The following is a 27,994-nucleotide window of genomic DNA, read 5'->3' as shown; positions in this document are numbered from 1 at the left end:
AATCTTAAAAGGATAGTTTTCAGAATAGGGTTTTACTTTTAGCCAGTGTGTAATAAAGAAAAAGTTTATGCTTAGGACTAGACATTAGGGATTTTTTTGGTTACTTTGACAGAAAATTCTATCAAAAACATGAAGCACATCCTTTAAATAACCAACAGAAAGAAGACTGTACAAAAGACCCCACTTTGCTTTCTAGAAATTTCTTTGACTCCTGACACAACGGCCTTGCTGAACTTCAGAGCAAAGTGGAAGAGACTTCCTGACAAGGCACACGTTCAGTTCTGATGCAGCTGGAGCTCCCAGAGCCCAATGGGGTTCTTTACTGCACAGCGGCGCCGGCGGCCCTGCCTCCTGTCTCCCAGAGAGGAGAGGTGCTGGCTGCCAGGCATGGGCTAACCAACGCATGGGGGAGCTTCCATAGTCCAGCCGCCTTGCTCTCTGGGTCACATGTGGTCCTGAAGCACGTACCCTGTTACAGAAAGCCAAGTTTCATGAATTTAAAATGGGGAGAGTCAGTCACAATGCTGAGTGCTGTGAGGGAGGTGACAGGGCAATCGGACCAAAGCTTAATAAGGTCTACACAGTTTGTGCTTTGTGGCAACCATGAAAGGGGTTCAGCTGCCTGCCCACAGCGGGGGCTGGCATGGGAATCCAATTCTATTGAGGGCCTATGCATGGTAATTGGTGGGAAACATGATAGAACCAAATACATCAATTCTTTTCTTTTGAGGGAAATGGCTCCTTAGGAGAGCTTGAACTCAGAGTCCTTTGTCCATCGCCTTGTCTACTCAGCCATCCAGAGCTTGAAGGTTCTGTCATAGGAGCAAGTGGCTATGAGCTGCCCGTCAGAAGAAATGTCTAGGCCCATCACTTTGCCTTCGTGACCAGCCAGAGTCTTCAGCGGGGACCAGCCGGGGTGGGTCCAGATCTTGGCTGTGTTATCATAGGCACCGGTGAGCAAGAAGTTCCCATGGATAGCTGCAGGGGAAGAGGGGAGAGCCGAGGGATCTGAGAATTCAAAAGAGCACAGGAAAGCAAAGGCAAAAAAATCTGCAAAAACACACTATTTAGAAAAAGGCTATTTCTACATCCAGAAAGCTTTCAGATAAAGGGGACAAGCACAGGCAGACGGAGGGGAACTGTAACATTAGTAAGGTCTTTCTGGCTCTTTTCCTGCCAGATAATCCTTAATCCTTTCAGAGTTCTACTAAGGATTCAGCGCTTAGACTGTCCATGGAAGAAAGCAGGAAGCCAAGCATTCATGGGGCCCTCCTCGGCTTTCCAACAATAGACGACAAGCTTTGCCGTGGTTCTAAAGGCCTCAGAGGGAAGGAAGTTTTCTCTTTAACAGAAGCCAAATGCTCTCCAAGGTAAAGCCTAGCCTGTCTTCTACGGAAGCTCAATCCTTGTCTGTCTGTCGTCTGACTGTTGTTTAAGCCTAAAATAAGAAGGCAGCTTACGCTCAAACTTGACGCCAGTCACCAAGTTCTGATGGGCAGGGATGGTATAGACGCAGCGCCGCTGTCGCAGGTCCCACACTTTGCAGGTGTTGTCACCGCTGCCAGTTGCGATGTGGTAGCTGTGGACAAAGGCAGTACTGTAGCTGGAAGCCAAGGGCGCCTTCTGGCCCAAAGCCCTCTCCACCCCCTATGCAGCGAGTTTACTTTACCCATTGGGGGAGAAGTTTATTCCATAGATTTCCTTGAGGTGGCCTTCTAGGAACATGATACACCGTCCTGTGCGCAGGTCCCAAACTCGACCGAATGCATCCAGTCCCCTGACAAAACCATTTACAAATGAACAGTCTGAAGGCAGTGGTCTGTGGGAACAGGAATACCTAAGGGGTGGCCTACCGAGCTGCCTGGCCACGTGGGAGGGGCCTTACCCAGTGCCGGCCAAAGAGCCATCTTGGTGGAAGGCGATGTCGTACACACCCATGCTGTGGCCTTCCTGATGCAGGATCTCCTCTTGGGCCTCCAGGTCCCATAAGCGCCAGGAACGGTCGTAACTACAACAAAAACAAAATGCTAGCGATTCTTCAGCAGAGAGTTATTCAACTTCTAAACAGTACAAAGTACTATCAACAATTGTGGCTTAAGTTATTCTGTTGAAACTAGCCATATAAGCATATCAACAAGAAATTCCTCTCTGGGATAAACAATGCCTCAACTGCTAAGCTTTCTGTTTGGGGCTAACAGGGAAACCAGTGACTATTTTAAGATCAGACTTCTTTAAGAATAACTCAGGAAAGATTCTGTGGTTTTCTTCCTTCCTCCATTCCATTGTTATTTCCCTGCATTCATCACGCATTTATATATTTATTGGGCTCTAAACTGGATGTTGGAGCTACAAACAATGTATCACATGCAGAGATGAATAGAACAGAACAGAGAACACAGATGTCAAAGGTTTCAACAGGGCACCAAAGCCCGCTTCAATAATGGTGGTGGAACTGGCTGTACACAGGACATGAAGTCAAAAAAAAAAAAAGCCAGTCAAAAGCTTCTTGGAAGTTTTTAAGAAGTTCAGTATATATCCACCCCATGACCCAGCAATGTACTCCTGGGTATTTACTCAGGAGGAAGGAAAGAAAGACACATTCTACAGAAAGCTGTGCATAATAATGATGGCAGCTTCACCCTGACTAGCCAAAACCTGGAAACAAGCCTGTGTCCACCAACAGAACATAAATAAACCTTAGGACTGTCATACAATCAAATACGATTAGCAATAAAAAGGAACTACTGACAGATGCTAACAAGAGTGAATCCTAAAAACGTTATGCCAAGTCAAAGAAGCTATCCACAGATGAGTTCACATGGTATGGACAGAGTGAACTGAAGGTGATGGAAACCAGATCGGGGCTGCTTTCAAAGTGCAGGTTGATTGGGAAGGGGCAAGAGAGAACCTTCTCAGGCAACGGACACATTCTTGCTACTGCATTTGTCAAGACTGAGTGAACTGCACACTGAGAATCCACTCCACTGTATGTAAGGTACATCTCAATGCAAATGATTCTGGCCTCACAGAACTGAAAGCATCCGAAAGGGAATCTCACTTATTGGCAGGGATTACAATACAATGTGTGGCAAAAACAAACAAAAACCAACCAACAAAGATCCGCCTCTGGAAAAGGTCAAAAAAAGAAGCAGCACTGAAAATCCTAGTTTTCTAGAAAGTAATCATTGAAATTTCAGGGGCCGGTGATGTGGTGTAGCGTGTAAAGCCGCCGCCTGAAGTGCCGGCATCCTGTATGGGCACCACTTCTGATCCAGCTCTCTGCTATGGCCTGGGAATGCAGTAGAAGATGGTCCAAGTCCTGGTCATCTGCACCCGCGTGGGAGACCTGGAAGAAGCTCCTGCCTTTGGATCAGCACAGCTCCGGCCAACTGGGGAGTGAACCAGTGGATGGAAGACCTCTCTCTCTCTCTCTGCCTCTCCTCCTCTTTGTATATAACTCTGACTTTCAAATAAACAAATAAATCTTTTATAAAAAAAGGTAGGGGGGAGAGGCCGGCTCTGTGGTGGAGCAGGTAAAGCCAACACCTGCAATGCCGGCATCCCATATGGGTGCCAGTTCGAGTCCTGGCTTCACTCCGATCCAGCTCTCTGCTATGGCCTGGGAAAGCAGTAGAAGATGGCCCAGGTCCTTGGGCCCCTGCACCCATGTGGGAGACCCAGAAGAAGCTCTTGGCTCCTGGCTCCGGATCAGCGCAGCTCTGGCTGTTGGGGCCATTTGGGGAATGAACCAGCAGATGGAAGATCTCGTTCTCTCTTTGCCTCTCCTTCTCTCTCTGTGTAACTCTTTCAAGTAAATAAATAAATCTTAAAAAAAAAAATAAGAAATTTCAGATTAATTGCAGTCTAAAATACACTTAGCCCTAACTATATCACACTCACCTTTTTATTTATTTATTTATTTGAAAGGTAAAGTGACAAACAGAGAGATCTTCCGTCTGTTGGTTCACTCCCCAAATCTGCAACAGCTGGAGCTGGGCCAGGCCAAAGCCAGGAGTTCAGAACTCCATCCGGGTCTCCAATGTTGGTGACAGTGACTCAAATTCTTGAGCCATCATTCATTGCTTTCTTAGGGGCATTAGCAGAGAACTGATAAGACTCCGATAAGGGATGCTAGTGTTATGAGTGGTGGCTTAATGTGCTGTGCTCCAACACTGGCCCCAGGTCGGCGCCGCTGTAGCTCAATAGGCTAATCCTCCGCCTGTGGCGCTGGCACACTGGGTTCTAGTCCCGGTCGGGGCGCCGGATTCTGTCCTGGTTGCTCCCCTTCCAGTCCAGCTCTCTGCTGTGGCCCGGGAGTGCAGTGGAGGATGGCCCAAGTCCTTGGGCCCTGCACCCGCATGGGAGACCAGAAGCACCTGGCTCCTGGCTTTGGATCAGCGTGGTGCGCCGGCCGCAGCAGCCACTGGGGGGTGAACCAACGGCAAAGGAAGACCTTTCTCTCTGTCTCTCTGTCTCTCACTGTCCACTCAGCCTGTCAAAAACAAAAAACAAAAAACAACACTGGCCCCAGACACTCTCTTCTGATTTTGATTTACTGCAGCCCAAGAAAATTCTACTTGAAGATATCTGCTCTAAAAATTTAACTTGCAGACAGCCATAAAGGGAAATAGGATGCCACAGGCCTGGATGGACAGAACAGTAAGAGGATGGCTTACCAGGTGGTGCCCAAGAAGCGTCCTGATGGATGCCACATAACTCGGGCCACACGCACTGTGTGGCCTTCAATATCTGCCACTGGTTCATCACTGGAAAAAACAAAACATAGACAAGTAAATATATATATTCTTTGAATTTACTAGCTGTTGTGCACATACACCCTTTCTGTACATTTGAGAGGCTAAACTGTAACAACACTTACAATGTATTAAAACTTCTAGGTTAAGAGTAATTTAAGCTACTCTCCAAAGTTTTAAAACATTTGGGACACGTGCCCACAGGACAAACTGACCACCACCTCAACTTGCTGTGTTAATAAATTCATAATGCTGTACCACTTAGGATTAGAGGAAAATTAAATATTTCAGCCTGCTAAGTAAGCCAGTCACTCTGCACAAAACAGCGCTCAGATTCTGTAAAGAAAACATGCTTCAGTGGAGATGTAGGTACACATCAGGTAGCTTCGACAGGACTGGGTTACAGGTATTTCTTTCTCCATTCTTAGCCTGTTCCAAGGATCCAGATGGAAATAGAAACCCCTAAAGAGACAGAGGCTTGGGCTCCTTTTGATGGCCGTTAAACTGTAACCCAGCAACCACAGAAAGGTCTGAAACACGGGAGAAAGGAAACAAACATGAACCCTAAGGAGGGCAATTAGGAAGGGAACTTTGTCCATGTGCATACACAGAACTAACCAGAGCCCTAGGGGAATAAATGCTGCTGAGTATTACCAAAGCCAATTAAAACTATGCTCATACCCAAGACCCTATCTGGCCTAGACTGGAGGACACGAATTAGCTCTATAAAAACTCTGGAATAAAAACCTTCCTGTGTGTTCCCAAAGAAAGGAAAAGCAGCATCGGATTTCAGATGTCTTTCAGCCAACAGGGTACTCCTAAAAGTTCTGGAGGAAGCAGGTGTCATAACCACATTTTCCACAGCTTTGTTGTGGCTGGGAAATCTATCCTAGGTAGGAAACCCCACTGGGAGGAGACAGCCTCACCTTCCTCTCCCCTGGGGCTCTGTGCTAAGAACCAACAGGCTGCCCAGAGGATTCCCTTTACTCCACCAACCAAATCCGGTATTCCTCTTTGTTTATCGATCTTGTAGGAGGTAGGCTGGATCCTTCCAGAATAACTGGAGCCAGGAAACAGTGGCCACTTTGCCCAAAGTTAATGGGGAAGAAAAACCTGGCACAACTCCACTGGTGACAAAAGGTCTAAGAAATCTTCCATGCCATTTTCATGCTAAGTTGCCTTCACTCTTAGAGCAGCTCTGATGTTAAATGCCAGATTTTTAACCCAGAGGTCCCAAGTGCCAACCAATCAAAGGCTGGTGCCGACAGAGTAGACTGCAAAAGAGTAACCCGACCTTTCAAGGCTCCAAAGCTTCACAGAACCATCAGCAGCGCAAGAGGCCAGGTTGACATCTTTTTGGTCTAAGGACACGGTGGATTTGGGATGGAAGACGATGGCTCCTACATTTGTGTTATGGCCTGCAGGAGTGTAAGAGATGAGAGATACTGAATAACACAGTGTGTGCGTGTGTATACATATGCATATATACATTCCATATCAGGGAACACGAGACATAGTAAAGTGACTACTCAAGGATTAAAAAAAAGAACTATGTTAATTTAAATCAATATTTTAGTTACATTAAAAAAAAAGGCAAAACACAAAAACTTTGTTTTTTGGTGTAGGTTATAAAATGTCAGAGTATGGGTAGATATAAGAAAAAAGTTACACGTGTATGAAGTCATATTGCAGCCTTACAGTCAGAGAAGACCAGGCAATTCAAATCGCGTAAGAATTACACTGTGTGTCATGGATCTGAGCACCCGGCAGTTCTGCCAAACAGAATGCATACTGGGAACGCTCTTACCTCGCAGAGTGTGAAGGAGGTTACAGTCAGGAACGGACCAGAGCTTGCAAAGCCCACTCCTATCAAACACAAAGGAAAGCATCTCAGCCAGGGTTGGTCTGGGAAGGAAAAGGATCTTGGTAACATCACTAATGGACAGTCTCTTCCCACCCGCAACAGAGAAAGAAAAGGCTATAATGCGAAGGCCTACAGAAGAAAAGGGCTAGCGCTGGCTCTTAGGCAACTAGAGGATCAGTTTGCAAGGCAAGAGGGGACAAATGATCTAGTAACAATGGTACCACCTTCTTAAATACTAAGTAGTATCTTGCCCCAACAATTCTTTAAAAAGACTTACTCTGGGCATTTTCCAATAAACCACCTATTATATCAGGTGATCTCTGTAAGAGACCTGTGAGGCGGACGAGGCAGGAATGACCACGCTGACTCTGCAGGGACGGTCACCCAGGCCAGGAGGGCTGCAGCGAGGGGCGAGTGCCTTGGCATTCTCCGGAACCAAGCCTCAGCCTCCAGTCCTGCGGTTCCCGTGCACCCAATCTAAATCTCTCACCGGCCAGCCATGCCCCACACAGGACAACACAACCAAGCGATTACATCCTAAGAGTTTTCTGCTACGTGGAAAGCAAAATAAAGATAAAAGCAATGAATAGCCTCTATTGAGTCCTTACCACGTAGCAGACACCCTTAGGGCACAATGCTTTCCAGGTCCTGTCTCAGCCTCCTCCACACCTAGCACAGCTTTTCTCTCTCAGTCCCTGTAAGTTCAGGGTCCCTGAGTGTGGAGTGGGGTGACACAGCGTCTGTAAAACATTCTGTCCTGAGGCGTGGTTACTTCCTGGTCTCTACACTACCAAATGACTTGCTCCAAAATGCTAGTGTAAGAACATGACAGACGGCTACATGTCATGGCTTCTGGGCGCTCCCAGTGAACAATGAGAACGGCTCAACAAGGGCTCCATGGATCTTCTTACAGAGCGCTGAGCTCCAGCATCTGCAGTGCAGTGACCTTGAGCAGAGAGGAGGACCTAAGACAAAGGCTAATTTGTTCTACCTACCCCCCACTTAGGAAAATGCTACTATAAAATGCAACTTACCAACAGGCTGTGGCCAGCATTTTAGAATTGGGACTAAAATGACAGTAGGAGATAGGCCGATCATCTCCAATCTGACTGCAGAAATTATTCAAAGACTTATAAAAAAGAAAGAGAGACAAACAAATGGTGATCATTAATAGGCTACCCCAAGAGTTCCTTGCTGTTCCACCACTAAAAAAAGGAACCCTGCAGCTTCCCCCATCCAAGACTCTACACTGTTGTTGTTGAGAGACGCTTATCTTGAAAGGGGCCAAGGTCTTGTTGGCACACTGTTTTATACAGTCTCGGCACCATGAGCTTCTGTGTCAGGGAGAGATCCGTGACTCGGACAGGTTAAGGGGAATTACAGAGTGGAACCCTTGGCCTCTGTCGAATACAAAGCACAGGAACTTCCCACCACCTTAACCCAAGGCTCTGCCGTATCACAACGGCTCAGGCAGGGAGGACTAACTGTAGCCACCTTGACCTTCACAGAGGCAGGCCAAAGCAGAGAATCTAATGAGTAAGAACCTTTACTGGAGTGGACGGCCACCAAGAGGATCTTACCCGGAGAGACTTGTGCAGCTCTTGCATCTGGGAGGTCCGTGTTGTCTCAGGAATCTCTTTATGGAGACGGGCCTCCTCCAAGCGCTTCATTGCCCTGCGACACACAAACGACATCACGACCATAAGCAAAGGCCCACACGTGTGTCCATGCCACTCAACAGCACACAGCGACCACAGTCATCATAAAGCAGATCTTCAGTGGCCGAGAGGAAACCCAAAAAATCATGCTTCTTTCCTCCCCCTGGGGCCCTCCTCACCTGGGCAGGGAATAGTTGGCAATCCACAGTCTGGCCACCTTGAGGCTGTTTGGTCCTTCGTGGTACCAGGTCTGCTGATACTGAGAGGCAAATCAACAGTAGAAATGTTGAGTCGGAAGCATTTCCACCCCTCCCATGGCTGTCAATCTGCTACCCTTATAGCCCAGAGACAGGTAAGTTGGTTCAGTAACCTGGAGAAGCCTATGTGCTGTCAACAGCTCTTTCTTGTTAGATGGTCTCTGGTTCCTTATTAAGGTATACGAGGAATACCATGGTTCTCTTCTGAATGAAAAACTCACTTAGCTCCAGGCATATGACACAAGAACCAGAAACTACTGGCAACAACTACCACTACATATATACTGCTACATACAGACACTGCGATGTCAGACATATTTTACCTCTTCTTTGGACTTCTTAGATTTCTCATCATCTTTTTTGGTCTTTTTTAAGGCATCAGTACCAACCACTGAGAGGATATTTCTTAACCTGAAAAACAAACAAAAGACCAAAACTTAGTTTTAAAAAATTTTAAAAAGATTATTTGGGGCCAGCACTGTGGCATAGCAGGTAAAGCCACCGCCTGCAGTGCTGGCATCCAATATGGGTGCCGGTTCTAGTCCCGGCTGCTCCACTTCCAATCCAGCTCTCTGCTGTGGCCTGGGAAAGCAGTGGAGGATGGCCCAATTCCTTGGGCCCCTGCACCCGCATGGGAGACCTGGAGGAAGCTCTTGGCTCCTGGCTCCAGATCAGCTCAGCTTCAACCATTGCGGCCATCTGGGGATGGAAGCCCTCTCTCTCTCTGCCTCTCTCTAATTCTACCTTTTGAATAAAGACAGAGTGACAGAGAGAGAGCAAGGGAGAGAAAGAGACAGCGACAGAGAGACAGGAAGAGGGAGTGGTGGAGGGAGAGTCAGAGGTTATTCACTCTCCAAATGGTTGCAACATGTGGGTCAGGCCAAAACCAGGAGCCTAGAACTCCATCCGGGTCTCCCACATAGGTGCCAGGGACCAAGTACTTGGGCCATCACCTGCTGCCTTCCTAGGTGCACTAGCTGGGAGCTGGGTCAAAAGCCGAGTAGCTAGGACTTGAAGATAGGACGTGGGTGTCTGAAGTGACTGCTTAACTGGCTACACCACGATGCCTACCCCAAAAAGATCAAAACCTAAACAAGGCTGCGACGTGACTGTAGAAAAGTGCAGGACATTCCTCCCTGGCTCCTGGCTCCTGGCTTCAGATCGGCACAGCTCCGGCTATTGCGGCCATTGGGGACTGAATCACCGGATGGAAGACCTTTCTCTCTCTCTCTGTCTCTCCCTCTGTTGGTAACTCTACCTCTCAAATAAATAATCTTTTTTTAAGAAAAAAAAAGGAGGGGCGGAGTACTGTACATATAAGGGGGCGGGGCCGGCGCTGTGGCACAGTAGGTTAAAGCCCTGGCCTAAAGCACCGGCATCCCATGTGGGCGCCGGTTCTGGTCCCGGCTGCTCCTCCTCTAATCCAGCTCTCTGCTGTGGCCTGGGAAAGCATAGAAGATGGCCCAAGTCTTTGGGCCCCTGCACCCACGTGGGAGACCCGGAAGAAGCTCCTGGCTCCTGGCTTTGGATCAGCGCAGCTCCGGCCATTGTGGCCATCTGGGGGAGTGAACCAGTGGATGGAAGACCTCTCTGTCTATACCTACCTCTCTCTTTAACTCTTTCAAATAAATAAAATGAATCTTTAAAAAAAAGAGGGGGCAAGCCTCCACTACTCTCTCAAGCTTTAAATCTCTAGCACCTTCTTGAAGAGGTAAGTGGGGGTGCTTAAACTTCCAGCGTGACTTCTTTCATTTATTCTTATTTGGAGATTCCCTAAGTCCAACCATCAGCAATTAACTATCCTATCTGCTCCAGAGTCAACCACCCCTACAGTGCTACCAGCTAGCCTGTGAAGACAGCCACTCTTCACTCAATACCACACCCGGCCGAATACAGATACAACAATGACTAAGAGGGGCTGGTGCTACGGTGCAGCAGGTAAAGCCACTGCCTGCAGTGCTGGCATCCCATATGGGTGCTAGTTCAAGTCCTGACTGCTCTGTTTCTGATCCAGCTCCCTGCTAAGGCACCTGGGAAAGTAGCAGAAGATGGCCCAGTCCTTGGGCCCCTGCACCACGTGGGAGACCTGGAGGAAGCTCCTGGCTCAGCGCAGTTCTGGCTGTTGCAGCCAACTGGGGAGTGAGTGCTCTCTCTGTCTCTGCCTCTCTTTAACTCTGCCTTTCAAATAAATAAGTAAATCTTTAAAAAAAAAAAAAAAGTGTGAGGAATTAGCTTGAGAGAACAGAAGAAAATCAAGAGGACTTGGTTATAGGAGAGTGAAGGAAAGGCAATGCTTCAAGGACGGAGTGTACTGGGCTGTTTTTAGTAAAGATGGGCTGGCAACCTTAATCAAAAACAATTTCAGCTGGTGCCGCGGCTCACTAGGCTAATCCTCCGCCTTGCGGCGCTGGCACACCAGGTTCTAGTCCTGGTCGGGCGCCGGATTCTGTCCCGGTTGCCCCTCTTCCAGGCCAGCTCTCGGCTGTGGCCCGGGAGTGCAGTGGAGGATGGCCCAGGTGCTTGGGCCCTGCACCCCATGGGAGACCAGGAGAAGCACCTGGCTCCTGGCTTTGGAAAAGTGCGATGCGCCGGCCGCAGCGGCCATTGGAGGGTGAACCAATGGCAAAAGGAAGACCTTTCTCTCTGTCTCTCTCTCTCACTGTCCACTCTGCCTGTCAAAAAATAAATGAATAAATAAATAAATAAATTTCAGTGTGGTAGGGCTCAACAGTGTGAAAGGGCTGGAGAGAAGATGAGGAGTAAGGACCTAAGAGAATAAACATAAGCAACCTTTCGAAGGGAGGAGATGGGACAGTGGATGGAGGTCCTGTCCTTGCACACAACCAGCCCAACATCAGAGACTGCAACCTTAAAATCGCAAGAGGAGCATCATCTCAGGGCAACACCCCTCTCAGAGCATCCAAAGAACACTGATCATTATGTTTTGTCACCAACAGGAAATGCATTTGCTGTCTACATTTTCAAAGCTCAAAACCAAATGTTTATCCAACTCAAAACTTCACACTGGGGAGTGGAGGGCAGTATGTTAGTACCCTCTTCAGTCTAAACAGAAATATTAGTGGAGCAAAGATTGGCCCAAGATTTGGATTATGGGCTAAACTACACAAATGTCAAGTAGATACTGTTAACACTACTAAAGTTTCAGTTAAAAGATCAACTAATACTTGAAACAAGATCTTGTGATTAACAAAGAAACGAATAACTATTTAGAAAGGGCACCTTTCTCTTCTTTCAGCAGGGCCCTCTCCAAACAGCGTGATGGGCTCCCCCAGGGCTCGAAGGCAAGCCTTGACCTCCGAGTCATCTGTGGAAACGTTGATCTGCCGGGCCCGCTTCCTCCTCTCAAACTCGGCCAATACCTCTGCCTGCCGCTCACTGATGTGCTCTTCAATTTCAAATACTTCTCCTGTAAAGAGAACAGGCAGCACCAACATAACCACCAGATCTTGAAAGTCAGAGTTACACAGAGAGAGGAGAGGCAGAGAGAGAGAGGAGAGGCAGAGAGAGAGAGAGAGAGAGAGAGGTCTTCCATCCACTGGTTCACTCCCCAGATGGCCACAATGGCCAGAGCTGCGCCGATCTGAAGCCGGGAGCCGGGAGCTTCTTCCGGGTCTCCCACGCAGGTGCAGGGGCCCAAGGAATTGGGCCATCTTTTTTTTTTTTTTTTTTTTTTTTTTTTTTTTTTTTTTTTTTTGTGACAGGCAGAGTGGACAGTGAGAGACAGAGAGACAGAGAGAAAGGTCTTCCTTTGCCATTGGTTCACCCTCCAATGGCCGCCGCGGCTGGCGCGCTGCGGCCGGCGCACCGCGCTGATCCGATGGCAGGAGCCAGGAGCCAGGTGCTTTTCCTGGTCTCCCATGGGGTGCAGGGCCCAAGCACCTGGGCCATCCTCCACTGCACTCCCTGGCCACAGCAGAGGGCTGGCCTGGAAGAGGGGCAACCGGGACAGAATCCGGCGCCCCGACCGGGACTAGAACCCGGTGTGCCGGCGCCGCTAGGCGGAGGATTAGCCTAGTGAGCCGCGGCGCCGGCCGGAATTGGGCCATCTTCTACTGCTTTCCCAGGCCACAGCAGAGAGCTGGATTGGAAGTGGAGCAGCCGGGACTAGAACTGCACCCATATGGGATGCCGGCACTTCGGGACAGGGCGTTAACCTGCTGCGCCACAGTGCTGGCCCCTTCTTCTTCTTTTTTAAAAGATTGATTTATTTTTGGGACCAGCACTGTGGCATAGTGGGTAAAGGTGCCATCTATAGGGCTGGCCTCCCATTTGGGTAGCTGGTTCAGTCCTGGTTGCTCCACTTCTGATCCAGTTCCCTGCTAACGTGCCTGGGAAAGCAGCAGAAGATGGCCCAAGCTCCTGGGGCCCTGCAACCATGTGGGAGACCCAGAAGCAGCTCCTGGTCCCTGCTTCAGATTGGTTCAGTTCTGGCCACTGCAGCCATTCAGGGAATGACCAAGCGGATGAAAGATCTTTCTCTTTTTCTTGCTCTCTGTACCCCTGCCTTTCAAATAAATAAATAAATCTTAAAAAAAATTACTTATTTGAAAGTCAGAGTTACAGAGAGAGGGGAGAGACAGAGACATATTTTCCATTCCGTGCTTCATTCCCCAAATGGCACACTGGCTTGGGCTGGGCCAGATGACGCCAGGAGCCAGAGCTTCAACTGGGTCTCCCACATGCATGCAGGGGCCAAAGGACTTGGGCCATCTTCCACTGCTTTCCAAGTGCACTAGCAGAGAGCTGCACTGGAAGTGTCCATATGAGATGCTGGTGCAACAGGGCAGTGGGTTAACCCATTGCACCATAGTGCAGGCCCCAAGAGTAGAGAACATTTTTAGCAAATGAATTAGCCAAGCCTTCTATCAAAAAGATATGACAAAAATGTTATTTTAGGGGCTGGCATTGTGGAGCAGTGGGTTAAGCTGCAGTGCTAGCATTGATATGAACACCAGTTTGAGTCCTGCTGCTCCACTTCCAATCCAGCTCCCTGCTAATGAGCCTGGGAAAGCAACAAAAGATGGCTCAAATACTTAGGACCATGCCACCTACATGGGAGACTTAAATGGAGTTCTGGGCTCCTGGCTTCAGCCTGGCCCAGCCTGGTCATTGTGACCATTTGGAAAATGAACCAGCGTATAGAGATCCCTCTCTCTCCCTCTTTCTCTGTAACTGTCTTTCAAATAAAGAAATAAATCTTAAAACAAACAAAAAGAAATGTTATTTTAACAACTGCCAATGCTATTCTCTAAAACAGTCCCCGACTAGGGACACTTACCAACTCTGATCAGTTACCTGGAAATAACTGTCATGAAAATGAGATTTCTGTGACTATGAGTTTTTTTGTTTTATTTAGCAACTAGTGTAAAAACCTTACAAACAGAAGCATTTGGACGAAAACAGAGGTACGGTGGTGTTTCAGAACAGTTGTTAGAAACAGCATAAAGGTTTAGAGTCACAGATGTGCACGTATGAGGAAGAGCAGTCAAGTGGGAGGGCCAACGAGAAACTCCACAGAAGTGGTCTCAGGAAAGGCGTTTTCACTTTACGCCCTTTTTCAATTTCTTACTACAGATGGATATAATTTTATTTGAAAAACAGAGTGGCTATGGGGCTGGCGTTGTGGCCTAGCAGGTAAAGCCGCTGCCTGCAGTGCCGCCATCCCATATGGGCACTGGTTTGAGTCCCACCTGCTCCACTTCCGATCCACCTCTCTGCTATGGCCTGGGAAATCAGTGGTAGATGGCCCAAGTCCTTGGGCCCCTGCACCCGTGTGGGAGACCCGGAAGAAGATCCTGGCTCCTGGCTTCAGATTGGTACAGCTCTGGCTGTTGCTGCCAACTGGGGAGTGAACCAGCGAATGGAAGACCTCTCTTTCTCTCTCTGCCTCTCCTTCTCTCTCTGTGTAACTCTGACTTTCAAATAATTAAATAAATCTTTAATAAAAAAAAAAAAAGAAAGAAAAACAAAACAGGCTTGGTGCTATGAAACCTTATTGAAAAAAAAAGTGGTCTGCTTGTTACTGACAGGAAAAGATATCCTTAACAATATGTAGGGTGAAAAATGTAGGTTACAAAATAATTTATGTATCACAATTTCACTTATGGAAAAAACTATGTATTTTTCTAACTGTATCAAAATTCTCAGAAAGGTGTATACAGAAAGGCATAAAGAGGAGCCGGTGCTGTGGCACAGTGAGCCTTGGCCTGCAGCGCCGGCATCCTATTATGGGCACTAATTCGAGTCTGCGTCACTCCACTTCTGATCCAGCTCCCTGCCAATGCACCTGGGAAAGCAGCAGAGGATGACCCAAGTCCGTGGGCCCCTGCACCCACGTGGGAGACCTGGAAGAAGCTCCTGGCTCCTGGCTTTGGATCAGCTCAACTCTAGCCATTGTGGCCATTTCGGGAGTGAACCAGCAGATGGAGAATCTCTCTCTCTAGCTTTTTCAAATAAATATAATAAACTTTTTTTTTTGATTTTTAAAGATATTAAAGAATACAGGACTTCTTACTCTGCACATTTATACACTGTATGATCTTTTAATCAATTCATTTTAAAAATGTTTACTTACTTATTTTCCTTTTGATTGAGAGACAGAGAGAGATATTTCTTGGGCTGGTTCACTTCCCAAATGCCTGTAACATCCAGGGCTGGGCTAGGTCCAAGCCAGGACCCTGGAACTTAATCTGGATGTCTCCCATGGGCAGTAGGAGTCCAAGCACTTTAGCCTGGACCTATGGTGTGCATCAGCAGGACGCTGGAACCTGAAGCGGAGCTGGGAGCTGAACTGGAGCATGCAAATATCCCAAGTGGCATTTTAACCCCCAGGCCAAACACCTGCTCACATCATTTCATCTTTCAAAATAACAAACTGCTACTTTTATATTTAAATAATTTTGGGGGTAAAAAATAACTGGAGAACTAAAAACAGGAGAGCATTATAAACTATTCTAGTTTCAAACCAAAGCTGGAATGATGTTAGCTCTCCAAGAGACAAATGTAACCACTTAAATCCCAAATGTGCACTGAAAAAATTTCTGGTAAAAGAACTAATAATTCATGGGAAAAACAGTATATTAAAAGCTGTAGGGCCAGTGCCGCGGCTCACTAGGCTAATCCTCCGCCTTGCGGCACCGGCACACCGGCTTCTAGTCCTGGTTGGGGCGCCGGATTCTGTCCCGGTTGCCCCTCTTCCAGGCCAGCTCTCGGCTGTGGCCCGGGAAGGCAGTGGAGGATGGCCCAAGTGCTTGGGCCCTGCACCCCATGGGAGACCAGGAGAAGCACCTGGCTCCTGCCTTCAGATCAGCGCGGTGCGCTGGCCGCAGCGGCCATTGGAGGGTGAACCAACGGCAAAGGAAGACCTTTCTCTCTCTCTCTCTCTCTCACTGTCCACTCTGGCTGTCCAAAAAAAAAAAAAAAAATTCTGTATAAAAAAAAAAAAAGGCTCCTGGATGATGCTAGGTAGTGTAAGCAAAATATGAGTCTATAGATTCAAGTTTAAAAATTGAAAACTTGTAACATAAAACTACAGCTATCTAAGCTGAGGAAGGCACGCATTACAGAAAACTGGAGGTAAAGGTAAAGATGGACTGAAATCTGTCATCTTACCGGAGGTTATATTAATATTTCCTGCTTCAATTCCTGCTTTAAGTCCTTCTTTTCCCAAAATCCCAGATTCTCCTTTGGCCAGCCGCTCCCTTTCCTTCTCTTCCAGACTTCCATAATAAATGTGTGGCTTCTTCACCACCGGAGCCACCAGGTCATCAGGCGCTTTCGTTTTGGTGGCCTGCTAGACCGAAGGCTTCGATTAATTCAAGGCTCGATCTTAGCAATCCACGAGGCTTCCCTAAAGGGTGAAGTTCATCCTGACCTCCCCCAACAAAAGGCCAAACTGGGCGCCAGGGAAGATGCGCTTCACGGACCCGCGGGTGTGTGGATGGGGGCGGGAGGGCACGTCAGCCCTTCAATCACTTCCAGTTTGACAGCTAGAAGAGGTGGATTAAACCCGGTTCTCCGGGTGGTTCTGTCTCTGGAAGACGATCACTTCATTCTGTTGGAAGTGCAAGCTCTTTTTGGGTTTCGTGATACTTCCAGGGTTACCGTTTAACACGGGGGGAAACACCAAGGGTAAGGTAAAAGAACCGGGGTGGTGCCGAGGGAGGGGTAGCCAGTGACAACGCTCCTGCTCGGTCCATCTCAAGCGTTTTGAGACCTGTGGTAGCAGAGCAGGAGCCGGGAGGCCTCATCCCAATTCCGAGGTCTCCTATAGACAGCCACCGTGGCCAAGACACTCGCCCACTCCGGAGCCCTGGTTTGGACCAGTCGGAAGTGGTGTTTGCCGTTCGGGGCTGCGGTGGGACAGGTGCATACGAGTAACAGCACATACACTCGCTCAAGGGTCCGGGGAATGCTGCTCTGCTCTGGAGGGCAGGACCGAGTCCGGCAGCCCTCCACCCTGTCAGCCCGCTCCCTAACGGACCCTTCCCCGAGGGACCCCCACCCTCTCGGCGCTCCCTGCCGCAGTGAACTGAGATCCCGAGCTCCGTACCGTGGAGGAGGCTCGTGACGAAGCCATGCTGGGCTCCGCAGCAGCCAAGCCCCAGAAAAAGCCAAGCTCTCCGTTTCAGACCATCCACCGCGCGCCCAGCAAAGCGGAACTGCGTCACGGACCGGAAGTGAAGTCGGGCGCCGACGCAGCGCCCTGAGCGGCGCGGAGCATCATGGGAGTCGTAGTAGTTACTATTCTGGTCGCGTGGAGGGGCATGACCCTTAGAACCTCCGAGAAAAGCTCGCGGGAGACGAGGTTCTGGAGGGGAGAGGGGCGCGAAGCACTCTGGGAAGTGTAGTCCAGTTGGGCTCGCAGTAGATTCGTGGTGGGAGCTGAGGTTCCTTCCGGGAAGGGGCTGAGCGGGCTTGGAGAGAGAGGGAGGTGAGTCAAGTCGCGCGGCCGGGCGCTGAACTCTGGAGCTTACCGAGGGCTCCTAGAGACTTTACGTCGTCCCGGGGCGGAGGCCCATGTTGCCATGGAAACCATCGCCCGGACCGCTGAGTGTGGTCCTGGGGCTGGGCGAGGAGGGTTGTCGGGGTGGGGGTGGGGAGGAAAGTCCTCCTCCCGGGGCCGGGGGCTCCGGCCGAGCTGGCTCAGTTTGCGGTGGATTTGGGCAGCGGTGAGAGATGAAGCTCAAAGAGCCCTCTAGCGTCTAAGTGAAGTAAAGAGCGGGCGAAGCTTCGGCCCGGTTTTGCTGTTGCTTTTGTTTCGTCTTCAGCCGGGTCTTTGTGTCAGACTGAGTGAGATGATGGCTAGGAAGGCGTCGGGTAGACCGCAGCCGACTCTCCTGCATAGCCCTGTGCTCCTCTGGGTGCGGGGGCATCAGCGATGAACAAGGCATGTAGTGGGTGGGAGACTCAAAATGTTCGTGTTTGCAGAGCTGGAACACCCCCCTCCCCCATCGTTATCTCTTCCGCCCCCCGCCCCCAACAACTGCAGTCATAAGTGCCTGTTATTTATTGAGCGTTTACTGAATACCACAGTTGTGTAGCCAGGAGCTTAATCGGCATTACGCCATTCAATTCAGACAGCAACAGAGTATAGAGGCAAGGAAGGTCTGGTGCGAGACAAAGATCGGAAACTTAAAGGGATCGGAGCCAGCACTTCAGCCGGGTCTCTACCCTGCTTCCTAGTGGTGGTGGTGGGCTTTTCGTTTTCGCAGAAAAGTTAAAATGCATAGCGATCTTCTCAGTATCCCTTCCTCACCCCATTTGGAACTTCGTTTTCCTCTGCTGCTTGTCGGCATTGGAATCTGGTGGACAGTATCAGATTTAAGTCAAAGCAAATTGAAATGTAATGTTTTGTCCTGGAAGAGGGGCAACCGGGACAGAATCCGGCGCCCCAACCGGGACTAGAACCCAGTGTGCCGGCGCCGCAAGGCGGAGGATTAGCCCAGTGAGCCGCAAAAAAAAAAAAAAAAAAAAAAAAAAAGTAATGTTTTGTGTTACCACTGCGTGTCTGTCTCAGGCTTCGTGGGAGGAGGAGGAAATGTTTCTTCTTTTATGCACTTCTCAGTCCCCGGTTTCATCCTGGGTACAGCCAGTGGCGTTCATTTACATCAGTCTCATTTAATCCTCACCCCACGGTCCTATGTGTGACTCCTACAGGAGGCCAGACTGGACAGCTTGCTTTGACTTCTTTCTCTGTAAAATAGGACGATCTTGCCAGCCTCACAGGGTTTTCGTATTAAAGTAAGGAAGTGAAGAATGGTGATGGAAAAATTAGCCCAGTGCTCACTCAAGTTCATTTTACTTTAGTTGTTTCCTATGTTCAGGGAACGTTTACTGACTGCCTAATGTACATACACAGACTCTATTGGGTGCCATGAAGGTGCCCCTCAACAGATACTAAATGTGATGGGGAGTTCTGTTTGCTCAAAGAAATGGTTTTTGTTAAAAGTATTGTCTTGACTCAGACTGTTCTCTTGAGCTTCTTTGTGCACTTGTTCTCTCTGCCTGCTCTTTAGATGTCGACTAAGACTTCATTTAGACATCATTTCCTGCCATAGGCCGTGTTTAACATCCCTGGCCACCACCCCACACCTAGTCCAGCTTTCGGGCCAGCGTGGCTGCCATTGTATTCTCATCAGTGTTCTTGCTCCCCTCGCTGTTAATTTTCCCCTCACGTGTCTGTTTCTCCCACAGGTTGTGTCTGTACCTTTTAATTTTGTAGCCAGAGCACAAGAAGTCTTTGCTAATGAGTGATCTGTCTGGTTGATTGAGACACTGAAGAGAATCTTGTGAATTGGTGAGTTCAGTTTTGCCTAGGATTTTCTTATAGGCAGCTTGCTGGTGTTCAGTTTTTTCAGAAAGAGGTTTTTAGAATCACCACGTTGTGGATCTCCATCATGAAATACAAATGTAAGAAGCATACACCTAAAGCCTTAAGAAATCTATGTGTGGGGCTGGCATTGTGGCACGGAAGGTAAACCACATCTTGCAATATGGCATCCCATATCAGAGTCTTGGCTGCTCTGCTTCCAGTCCAGCTCCCTTCTAATGTGCCTGGGAAAGCACCAGATAATGGCCGGTGTGTGTGAACCCCTGCCACCCACTTGGGAAACACCAATGGAGCTCCTGATTCCTGGCTTTGGCCCGGCTCATCCACAGACACTGTGGCCATGGGAGTAGTGAACTATGGTGGATGAGAGATATCTCTCTCTCTCTCTCTTTGCCTCTCCATCTCTTTGTCACTCTGCCTTTCAAAAAAAGAAAGAGATCTATGTGTGAATCCAAGTTTGATGTTGCTGTTGCCTTCACTTTAGTGTACATGTGTAGAAATTGGCCTTATGTATGTAACTGCAACGTATCACCTCCAGTTTTTCTCTCTGTCATTTTTAATAGCTCATAGTTGATTGGATCTGCTCTCAGTGTAGATTTCAGTATGCTGCGACGGAAACCCACACGCCTGGAGCTCAAGCTTGATGACATTGAAGAGTTTGAGAGCATTCGAAAGGACCTAGAGGTAAGAGTGCAACTTTCAAACCCTTAGGAATAGCTAAAACAATAACTTGTGAACTCCAGACTCTTAACACCGATAGCTCTCTTTGTCTCCTTTGCAGGGATCTCAGACTTTTACTGTTAGATCCTGTGGCTGCCCTAACAAAGTACCACAAACTCAGTGACTCAAGACAACAGAAATTTATTCTTACATGACTCTTTAGGCCAGAAATGGGAAATCTGTTCAGCTGGGCAGAAATCAGGGTGTCAGCAGGGCCACATTCTTCCAGAGGTGCTTGTGAGAATCCCTTCCTTGGCCCTGCTGGCTTGCGGGCGGCCACCGTCCTCACTCCAGTTGTGTCTCCATGGCCATGTTGTCTCCCCTGTCCTGTCTGTGGTACCTCCCTCGGCCTCCCTCTTATAAGGATATGTGTGATTACATTCAGGGCCCACTTGGCTCATCCAGGATAATGTACCCATTTGAAGATCTTTATCACCTCTGCAAAGACCTTTTTCCTATATAAGGTGACATTTACAGGTTCCAGGAATTAGGACCTGATAGCTTTGGAGGCTGTATTTAGCCTATAAGCCATACATATTGGAAAAAAAAAGAAAGAACTTGATTTTCCCTCTCAAACCTGGTGTACCCCCTTGACCCTCCCAGTGCTCCCCATTTCAGTAGCGATTCCATTGCTCAGGCCAGAAACCTGGCAGCGATTCTGCATGCTTTATATATATATATATTCCCCTCATGCTTTATATATATATATATGCACACATACATACACACATATATATATATATAATTTTATTTATTTATTTGAGAGGTAGAGTTACAGACAGTGAGAGGAGAGATGGAGAGAGGTCTTCCTTCCATTGGTTCACTCCCCAGATGGCTGCAACGGCCGGAGCTGTGCTGATCCGAAGGGGCCAGGTGCTTCTTCTAGGTCTCCCACACAGGTGCAGGGGCCCAAGCACCTGGGCCATCCTCCACTCCTTTCCCAGGCCACAGCAGAGAGCTGGATCGGAAGAGGGGCAGCCAGAACTTGAACCGGCACCCATATGGGATGCCGGCGCCGCAGGTGGAGGATTAACCTACTGGCCATGGCGCTGGTCCCACACTTTATATTTAATCTACCCATAAATCTTTAATTCTACCTCCAGAATATATCTAGATTTATGCATTCCTTTTCATATGCAGTGTTAACAGCACTACTCCAAGTAACTATCTCTATATACAATTATGTACACACACACATAGATATTTATTTGAGAGCCAGACACACACACACACACACACACACACAGGGCAAGTGCACTCCCATCTACTGGTTCATTACCCAGATATCTGCAACAGCTGGGACTGGGCTGGGGCCGAAGTGGGGAGGGGACCTGGGAACATAATCCAGGTCTCCCATGCGGATGGCAGGAACTCCAGTTAGTCAGGCCATCACTGCTGCTTCCCAGGTCTCCGTCCTCAGGAAGCTGGGAGTGAGGAGTTGGAGTCAGGAATGGAACCCAGGTCTGGTACGTGGGTTGCATTCCCAGCTCTTTCCATGTGAAACATGGGTGTCTTTTTATTTTTTTTTAAGATTTATATATTTATTTATTTGAGGGAGAGAGAGTTATAGACAGAGAGGGAGAAACAGAGAGAAAGGTCGTCCATCCACTGGTTCACTCCCCAAATGGCCGCAATGGCCAGAGCTGACCCGATCAGGAGCCAGGAGCTTCTTCCAGGTCTCCCACGTGGGTGCAGGGGCCCAAGTGCTTGGGCCATCTGCTGGTCCCCAGGCCATAGCAGAGAGCTAGACCAGAAGAGCAGCAGGTGGGACTTGAACCGGCCTCCCTATGGGATACCGGCACTGAAGGCAGTGGCTATACCCTCTATGCCACAGCGCCAGCCCCTAAACATGGTGTCTTAACTTAGTCCAACTGCTTGCTTCTCTGTGTAATTGTGGTAGCATCATAAATGGTCTTTCTGCTTCCATTTTTGTCTCTTCAACCCATTTTCCTTCAAGTACCTAGAATGAGCTTTTTAAAATTTATTTATTTATTTATTTTTGACAGGCAGAGTGGACAGTAAGAGAGACAGAGAGAAAGGTCTTCCTTTTCCGTTGGTTCACCCCCCAATGGCTGCTGCGGCTGGCATACCACGCCGACCGAAGCCAGGAGCCAGGTGCTTCCTCCCGGTCTCCCATGCGGGTGCAGGGCCCAAGCACTTGGGCCATCCTCCACTGCACTCCTGGGCCACAGCAGAGAGCTGGACTGGAAGAGGAGCAACCGGGACAGAATCCGGCACCCCGACCGGGAATAGAACCCGGTGCCAGCGCCGCAGGTGGAGGACCAGCCCAGTGAGCTGCGGCACCGGCTGTAGAATGAGCTTTAAAAAATTTCAGGACATGTCATGCCACTGTTTAAAACTTCTCAGGGATGGCCGGCGCCGCGGCTCACTAGGCTAATCCTCCACCTAGCAGCGCTGGCACACTGGGTTCTAGTCCCGGTCGGGGCACCGGATTCTGTCCCGGTTGCTCCTCTTCCAGGCCAGCTCTCTGCTGTGGCCCGGGAGTGCAGTGGAGGATGGCCCAAGTGCTTGGGCCCTGCACCCCATGGGAGACCACGAGAAGCACCTGGCTCTTGCCTTCGGATCAGCGCGGTGCGCCAGCCGCAGCAGCCACTGGGGGGTGAACCAACAGCAAAGGAAGACCTTTCTCTCTGTCTCTCTCTCTCCCTGTCCGCTCTGCCTGTCAAAAAACAAAACAAAAAACTTCTCAGGGGGTGGGGGGCAGGCGCTGTGGCGTAGTAGGTTAAGCATCTGTCTGCAGCTCCGGCATCCCATATGGGCTGAGGTTTGAGTCTCGGCTGCTCCACTTCCAGTCCAGCACTCTGTTATGACCTGGGAAAGCAGCAGAGGATGACCCAAGTCCTTGGGCCTCTGTACCCACGTGGGAGACCCAGAAGAAGCTCCTGGCTCCTGGCTTCAGATCAACGCAGCTCTGGCCATTTGGGGAGTGAACTGGCAGATGAAAGATCTCTCTCTCCCTCTCTCTGTCTGTAACTATGCCTTTCCGGCACATAAATAAATCTTTGTAAAACAGATGAACAAACACACAAACTTCTCAGTGGTTCCCTGTACTTAGAATAAAAGAGGATTCTTCACCAGGGCCTGTAAGGTTTCCTCTGTTCTAGTCCCTCTCTGGTTTCCACTTCGCACTTGTTTGCCTTGCCCTCTTTGCCCTCACACGGTAGCCTTCTTTGATTTCCTGGAACGTGTGGAAGTACTGCTGCCATGGCCTTGGCTCAAACTTCCCTCTGCCTGGAGTGCTGTCAGTTTCTTCCAGTCTTAGGTGAGGTGTCACCTCCTCAGCCCCAGAGGCCTCTTTGTTACCTGAGTTAGCAGTTTCATTCCTGTCCGTGCTGCCTGCACCTCATTAGGCTCTCATAAAGCTTATTTTATTTTTTTTAGAAAGCTTTTATTTAATAAATATAAATTTCATAGGTACAGCTTTTGGAATATAGCAGTTCTTTCCCCCATACCTACCCTCCCACCTCCAAACTGTTCCACCTCCTACTCCCTCGCCCATCCCGTTCTTCATTAAGATTCATTTTTAATTATCATAAAGCATATTTTAAAGCATGTATTGTAATTTACAGTGTTACTTGTTTGCTTATTGTAAAAATAATTTACATTAGGAACCATGACTGCAGAAATTATGTCTGCTTCACCGTTGAGTTCTCAGTAGCAGGTAGGAGCTCAACATCCATTTTTTTAAAGAAAGATTTATTTATTTATTTGAAAGGCAGTTACAGAAAGAGAGAGGGAGAGATAGGGAAAGAGATCTTCCATCTGCTAGTTCACTCCTCAAATGGCTGCAACAGCCAGAGCTGGGCTGATTTGAAGCCAGGAGCCAGGAGTTTGTTCTGGGTCTCCCACATGGGTGCAGAGGCCCAAGTACTTGGGCCATCCTCTGCTTTCCCAGGCTATTAGCAGGGAGCTGGATCAGAACTGGAGCAGTGGGACTTGAACTGGCACCCATATGGCATGCCAGTGTCACGGGCAGTGGCTACACCGTTACGCCACAACGCCAGCCCCTCAGTATCCATTTTTAAAGATGTAACATTGGTATAGAGTATGGCACACAGTACTAGATATCTGTTGATAAGACTTAGGTCCTTCAGTGGCCTTCAGAATAAAGTCCAAACCGTTGAGCATAGCATGTGAGGCGCTTTGTGACCTGGTCCATGCTCATCTCTCCACTTCATCCTGCCCTGCTGGGTTACAGTGGCCTTTAATCTCAGACACTACGCTCACTGTGTTCGCTCGCCTTACATGCCCTTTGCCTTTCTTTGTCGGCTGACTCCTGTTCATCTCTTGATTCAGCTCCTTCCAGCCGCCGCTGGATGAGGTTCAACCTCCTCGCCCTTTGCTGATTTCTCTCCTAGGCACTACCACACTCTGTTGTGTTTTTGTTGTTTCTGATTGCCCCTGCTGGGCCCTAAGCTCCTTGAAGGCAGGAATTCATACATTCTTCTCTGCTTTGGTTCCCAGCTGGAGGCCCAAAGACTGGCACAGTGTAAGTCTGTTTTTTTTTTTTTTATATATATATTTATTTATTGAAAGATGCAGTTAGAGAGAGAGAGAGAGAGAGAGATTTCCATCTGGTTCACTCCCCAAATGGCCACAAAGGCAAGATCTGGGCCGATTCAAAGCCAGGAGCCAGGAACTTCTTCTGGGTCTCCCATGTGGGTGCAGGGGCTCAAGGACTTGGGCCATCCTCCACTGCTTTCCCAGGCTTAGCAGAGAGCTGGATTGGAAGTGGAGTAGCCAGGAATTGAACTGGCACCCATATGACTGTGACTCTGGATTGTGAAACTCTGCAGTTGTTCAGATTGGGAAGCCATTTAAATGATTTCACTCCAATTGGATATTCTCAATGACAGTCCCTTGCTGTTTAGAACCTGTTTTCACAAAGGTGTTTGGGTGGAACCTTCTAATGTCGCTTACTGGTAGTGTAGACTAGAGAGTGATCAGCAAGGTTATTCTATTTGTCAAATAAAAGGTAATATAGGATGGATATCCCTAATGCAGAAATTCAAAATCTGGAATATTGTGAAATCTGAAACTTTGTTGAGTGCCAGTACTCAAAAAGCTCCAGACTTCGGATTTCAGATTTTTGGATTAGGGATGCTCAGCTGGTGAAGTCTATGCAAATATCCCTTCAGAACAAGTCTGAAACCTGAAGCTCTCCTGTCTGGCATTTCAGATAAGGCTACTTGACCTGTCCCTTCCCTGATGCACTGTAACACTTTACTGTTGGCATGTGCATGTCCACAGTTCCTCAGTAAGTGCTGAAGAATAATGGCAACTCAGTGATCAGAGGAGCTGAGCCTTCTAGCAGAGAACTCCAGATAAAACATCCACTCATTTAGAACGTTTATGGTGGGGCAGTGCTGGTTATGGGTTAAATGTGAGCTTTCCTTTTTGAAAACGAGCAAACTAAACATACTTTGTGATTCTGCAATCACATGTGACTTAGAAGCCAAACTTTTTTTAAGATTTATTTATTTATTTATTTGAAAGGCACAGTTACAGAGAGAAGGAGAGAGGCAGAGAGAGGTAACTTCTTACTAACTGGTTCACTCCCCAACTGGCCGCAATGGCTGGAGCTGGGTCAATTCAAAACCAGGAGTCAGGAGCTTCTTCTTAGTCTCCCATGTGGGTGCAGAGGTCCAAGCACTTGGGCCATATTCTGCTGGTTTTCCAGGCACATTAACAGGGAGCTAGAAGCCAAACTTTGTATCTGAAAACAAAACGAGGCTTGGCCTTTTTTTGTTCCATATTGAATTGGAATGTTACCTCTGGTGTCAAAAAGGAGGTACAATTGCTACCAGGTTGCCTCCAGCCTCATTCCAGCCATTGCTGCCGCTGCCTGGGGTTGGGGTGGCAGGGCTGTGATCCAGAAGAACCCAAGCCAGCTGTTGATTGATGGCCTGGGCCTGCAAACTGCAGACGTTAGTTTCAGAGAACATTTTGGGAAATGGGCATTCTCAGGTTGTGTGGTAATGAGAGGCCCCAGACACAATGTGCAAGGGCTTTGCTTTAGTGACTTTCTCTTGTGTGGAAGGGCTAGATGATTATAGTCAGAAAAGTTACTGCAGCTTCAGCCGCAAACACTCTGGGTTGGTATTGTCAATTTGATGTCCATCCCTAAGGTCTTTAATCTGTTGTAGCTTTTCACTTTAATTACATCAGGTAAATGGCTTTGTAAGTTGTGATAATGAGTAAGGAATTGGGGTTGGCACTGTAGCGTAGCAGGTTAAGCTGCCTGCAGTGTCGGCATCCCTATGGGCGATGGTCCGAGTCCCAGCTACTCTAGTTCCAGCTTCCTGCTAATGGCTGGGAAAGCAGCAGAGGATGCCCAGGTGCTTGGGCCCCTGCACCCATGTGGGAGATGAGAAAGAGGTTCCTGGCTTCGGATTGGCTCAGATCTGGCCATCGCAGCCATCTGGGGAGTGAACTAGCAGATAGATCTCTCTCTCTCTCTTTCCCTCTATAACTCTGCCTTTCAAATAAATCAATAAATCTTAAAAAAAAAAAAAAAAAAAAAAGGCTTCCTGGAAGATATGGTGCCTGAGTGACACCTCATAGAAAAAAAACCAAAAAACCCACACAAAGATGAAGCCTGAAGACTCCGACCTTTTGACAGTCTAAAGGCTCTGGGTCCTTTTAACCTCACGCGGCCAGGCAGGCTGTAGATTTGGTGGCTGTTGTTCTTTTCCGTTTATTCTCTTGAATGATGTGTGTGGTCTGCTCTTACACATGTGCAGGTGCAGCTCTCTGCACCCCCACCCCTCGCCTCTCCTTTGTTTCTCTGGCAGTGTAGGCTTCCTCTGTCATAGGCTTAATCACCCCTGAATTGTCTGTTTTCCCATTTTCTTTTTTTTTTTTTTTTTTGACAGGCAGAGTGGACAGTGAGAGAGAGAGAGACAGAGAGAAAGGTCTTCCTTTGCCGTTGGTTCACCCTCCAATGGCCGCCGCGGCCGGCGCGCTGCGGCCGGCGCACCGCGCTGATCCGATGGCAGGAGCCAGGAGCCAGGTGCTTTTCCTGGTCTCCCACGGGGTGCAGGGCCCAAGCACCTGGGCCATCCTCCACTGCACTCCCTGGCCACAGCAGAGGGCTGGCCTGGAAGAGGGGCAACCGGGACAGAATCCGGCGCCCTGACCGGGACTAGAACCCGGTGTGCCGGCGCCGCTAGGCAGAGGATTAGCCTAGTGAGCCGCGGCGCCGGCCTGTTTTCCCATTTTCTTACCAGATTATCAGTTCCTGGAGGGGAGGGGCTATATCTTTTATTACTGTATCTCCACTGTTCCTGCAATTTCCTTAAACCTAGGATTTCAGTTTATCATTCATTGGATCCTAACCCTATCCTTTACCCCATGCCTAGAACGTACGTGGTAGGTACTACATAAACATTTGCTAATTGAAAGACTGTTGCCTTAATCCTAAAACTTTTATACTTTCAGACCCGTAAAAAGCAGAAGGAAGACGTGGATGTCGTAGGAAGCAGTGATGGAGAAGGAGCCGTGGGGCTCAGCAGTGACCCCAAGAGCCGGGAACAAATGATTAATGATCGAATTGGTTACAAACCCCAACCCAAGCCCAATAGTCGCTCATCTCAGTTTGGAAGTTTTGAATTTTAGAGATGGATTATCCTGCATGCCAGAGCCCTGGAGTGGAATGAAATAATGGCAGAAGTACAAACCAGGCTGAGGGAACTGAGTGCTTGCAGGGAAGCGGAATGTTTACCTCCTGCAGAGAAGTGTTTCTGCAGGAGACTGCTGACGCTTCACTTCTGCTCTAAGCTGCAATGCAGACTCTGGTTTGTCTCTGGAAAGCTGACTATAAAAATCATCTGAATCTTGTTTTTCAAAATAAATATATTTTTGGAAAG

At 48.5% G+C, this 27,994-nt stretch overlaps 2 protein-coding genes across 5 annotated transcripts; one reads left to right on the top strand and one right to left on the bottom strand.

Moving 5' to 3' along the window:
* Window positions 1-13: 13 nt before the first annotated feature.
* Window positions 14-17,270, bottom strand: PRPF4 (pre-mRNA splicing tri-snRNP complex factor PRPF4). Of its 2 annotated transcripts, XM_089319425.1 has the most exons (14): window positions 17,106-17,270; window positions 16,166-16,343; window positions 11,774-11,960; window positions 8,857-8,944; window positions 8,456-8,535; window positions 8,199-8,292; window positions 7,653-7,747; window positions 6,562-6,620; window positions 6,049-6,172; window positions 4,677-4,766; window positions 1,886-2,008; window positions 1,670-1,777; window positions 1,461-1,579; window positions 14-978 (listed from the first exon to the last, which is right to left on the bottom strand). In XM_089319425.1, the coding sequence occupies exons 1-14, from the start codon at window positions 17,130-17,132 to the stop codon at window positions 785-787; spliced, it is 1,566 nt and encodes a 521-aa protein (XP_089175551.1). In that variant the 5' UTR covers window positions 17,133-17,270; the 3' UTR covers window positions 14-784. The 2 variants fall into 2 exon arrangements, with proteins under 2 accessions (XP_089175551.1, XP_089175553.1); XM_089319427.1 differs by lacking the exons at window positions 8,199-8,292; window positions 8,456-8,535; window positions 8,857-8,944; ... (1 more) ...; window positions 16,166-16,343; window positions 17,106-17,270 and having other exon boundaries at window positions 6,562-6,659; window positions 7,653-7,746.
* On the top strand, window positions 17,248-27,993 carry CDC26 (cell division cycle 26). 3 transcript variants are annotated; one of them, XM_002708139.6, is made up of 4 exons: window positions 17,248-17,486; window positions 19,250-19,352; window positions 19,949-20,069; window positions 27,567-27,993. In XM_002708139.6, exons 3-4 carry the CDS (start codon window positions 19,989-19,991, stop codon window positions 27,741-27,743), a joined length of 258 nt encoding a protein of 85 aa, XP_002708185.3. In that variant the 5' UTR covers window positions 17,248-17,486; window positions 19,250-19,352; window positions 19,949-19,988; the 3' UTR covers window positions 27,744-27,993. The 3 variants fall into 3 exon arrangements, with proteins under 3 accessions (XP_002708185.3, XP_069911872.2, XP_089175579.1); XM_070055771.2 differs by having other exon boundaries at window positions 17,287-17,942; XM_089319453.1 differs by lacking the exon at window positions 19,250-19,352 and having other exon boundaries at window positions 17,287-17,486.
* The last annotated feature ends 1 nt before the right edge of the window (window position 27,994 follows it).

This window comes from Oryctolagus cuniculus, chromosome 1 (assembly GCF_051225735.1).
Source record: "Oryctolagus cuniculus isolate XC-2025 breed Fujian yellow rabbit chromosome 1, ASM5122573v1, whole genome shotgun sequence".
In the NCBI taxonomy this organism is placed as follows: Eukaryota; Metazoa; Chordata; class Mammalia; order Lagomorpha; family Leporidae; genus Oryctolagus; species Oryctolagus cuniculus.
The sequence above is the reverse complement of the archived record's forward strand: the minus strand, read 5'-3'. Positions and strand labels throughout refer to the sequence as shown.

Bases quoted from the DNA above. Each gene is read 5' to 3' on its own strand.
- PRPF4 (XM_089319425.1), bottom strand. From the start codon at position 17,132: ATGGCTTCGTCACGAGCCTCCTCCACG. The intron at 4,767-6,048 runs GTCGGGTTACTC...TGTTTTTTCCAG, and splicing joins AAGCTTTGGAGCCTTGAAAG to TGATGAACCAGTGGCAGATA. The intron at 979-1,460 runs GTAAGCTGCCTT...CTTCCCCTGCAG, and splicing joins GACTGGCGTCAAGTTTGAGC to CTATCCATGGGAACTTCTTG.
- CDC26 (XM_002708139.6), top strand. From the start codon at position 19,989: ATGCTGCGACGGAAACCCACACGCCTGGAGCTCAAGCTTGATGACATT. The intron at 20,070-27,566 runs GTAAGAGTGCAA...TTATACTTTCAG, and splicing joins GCATTCGAAAGGACCTAGAG to ACCCGTAAAAAGCAGAAGGA.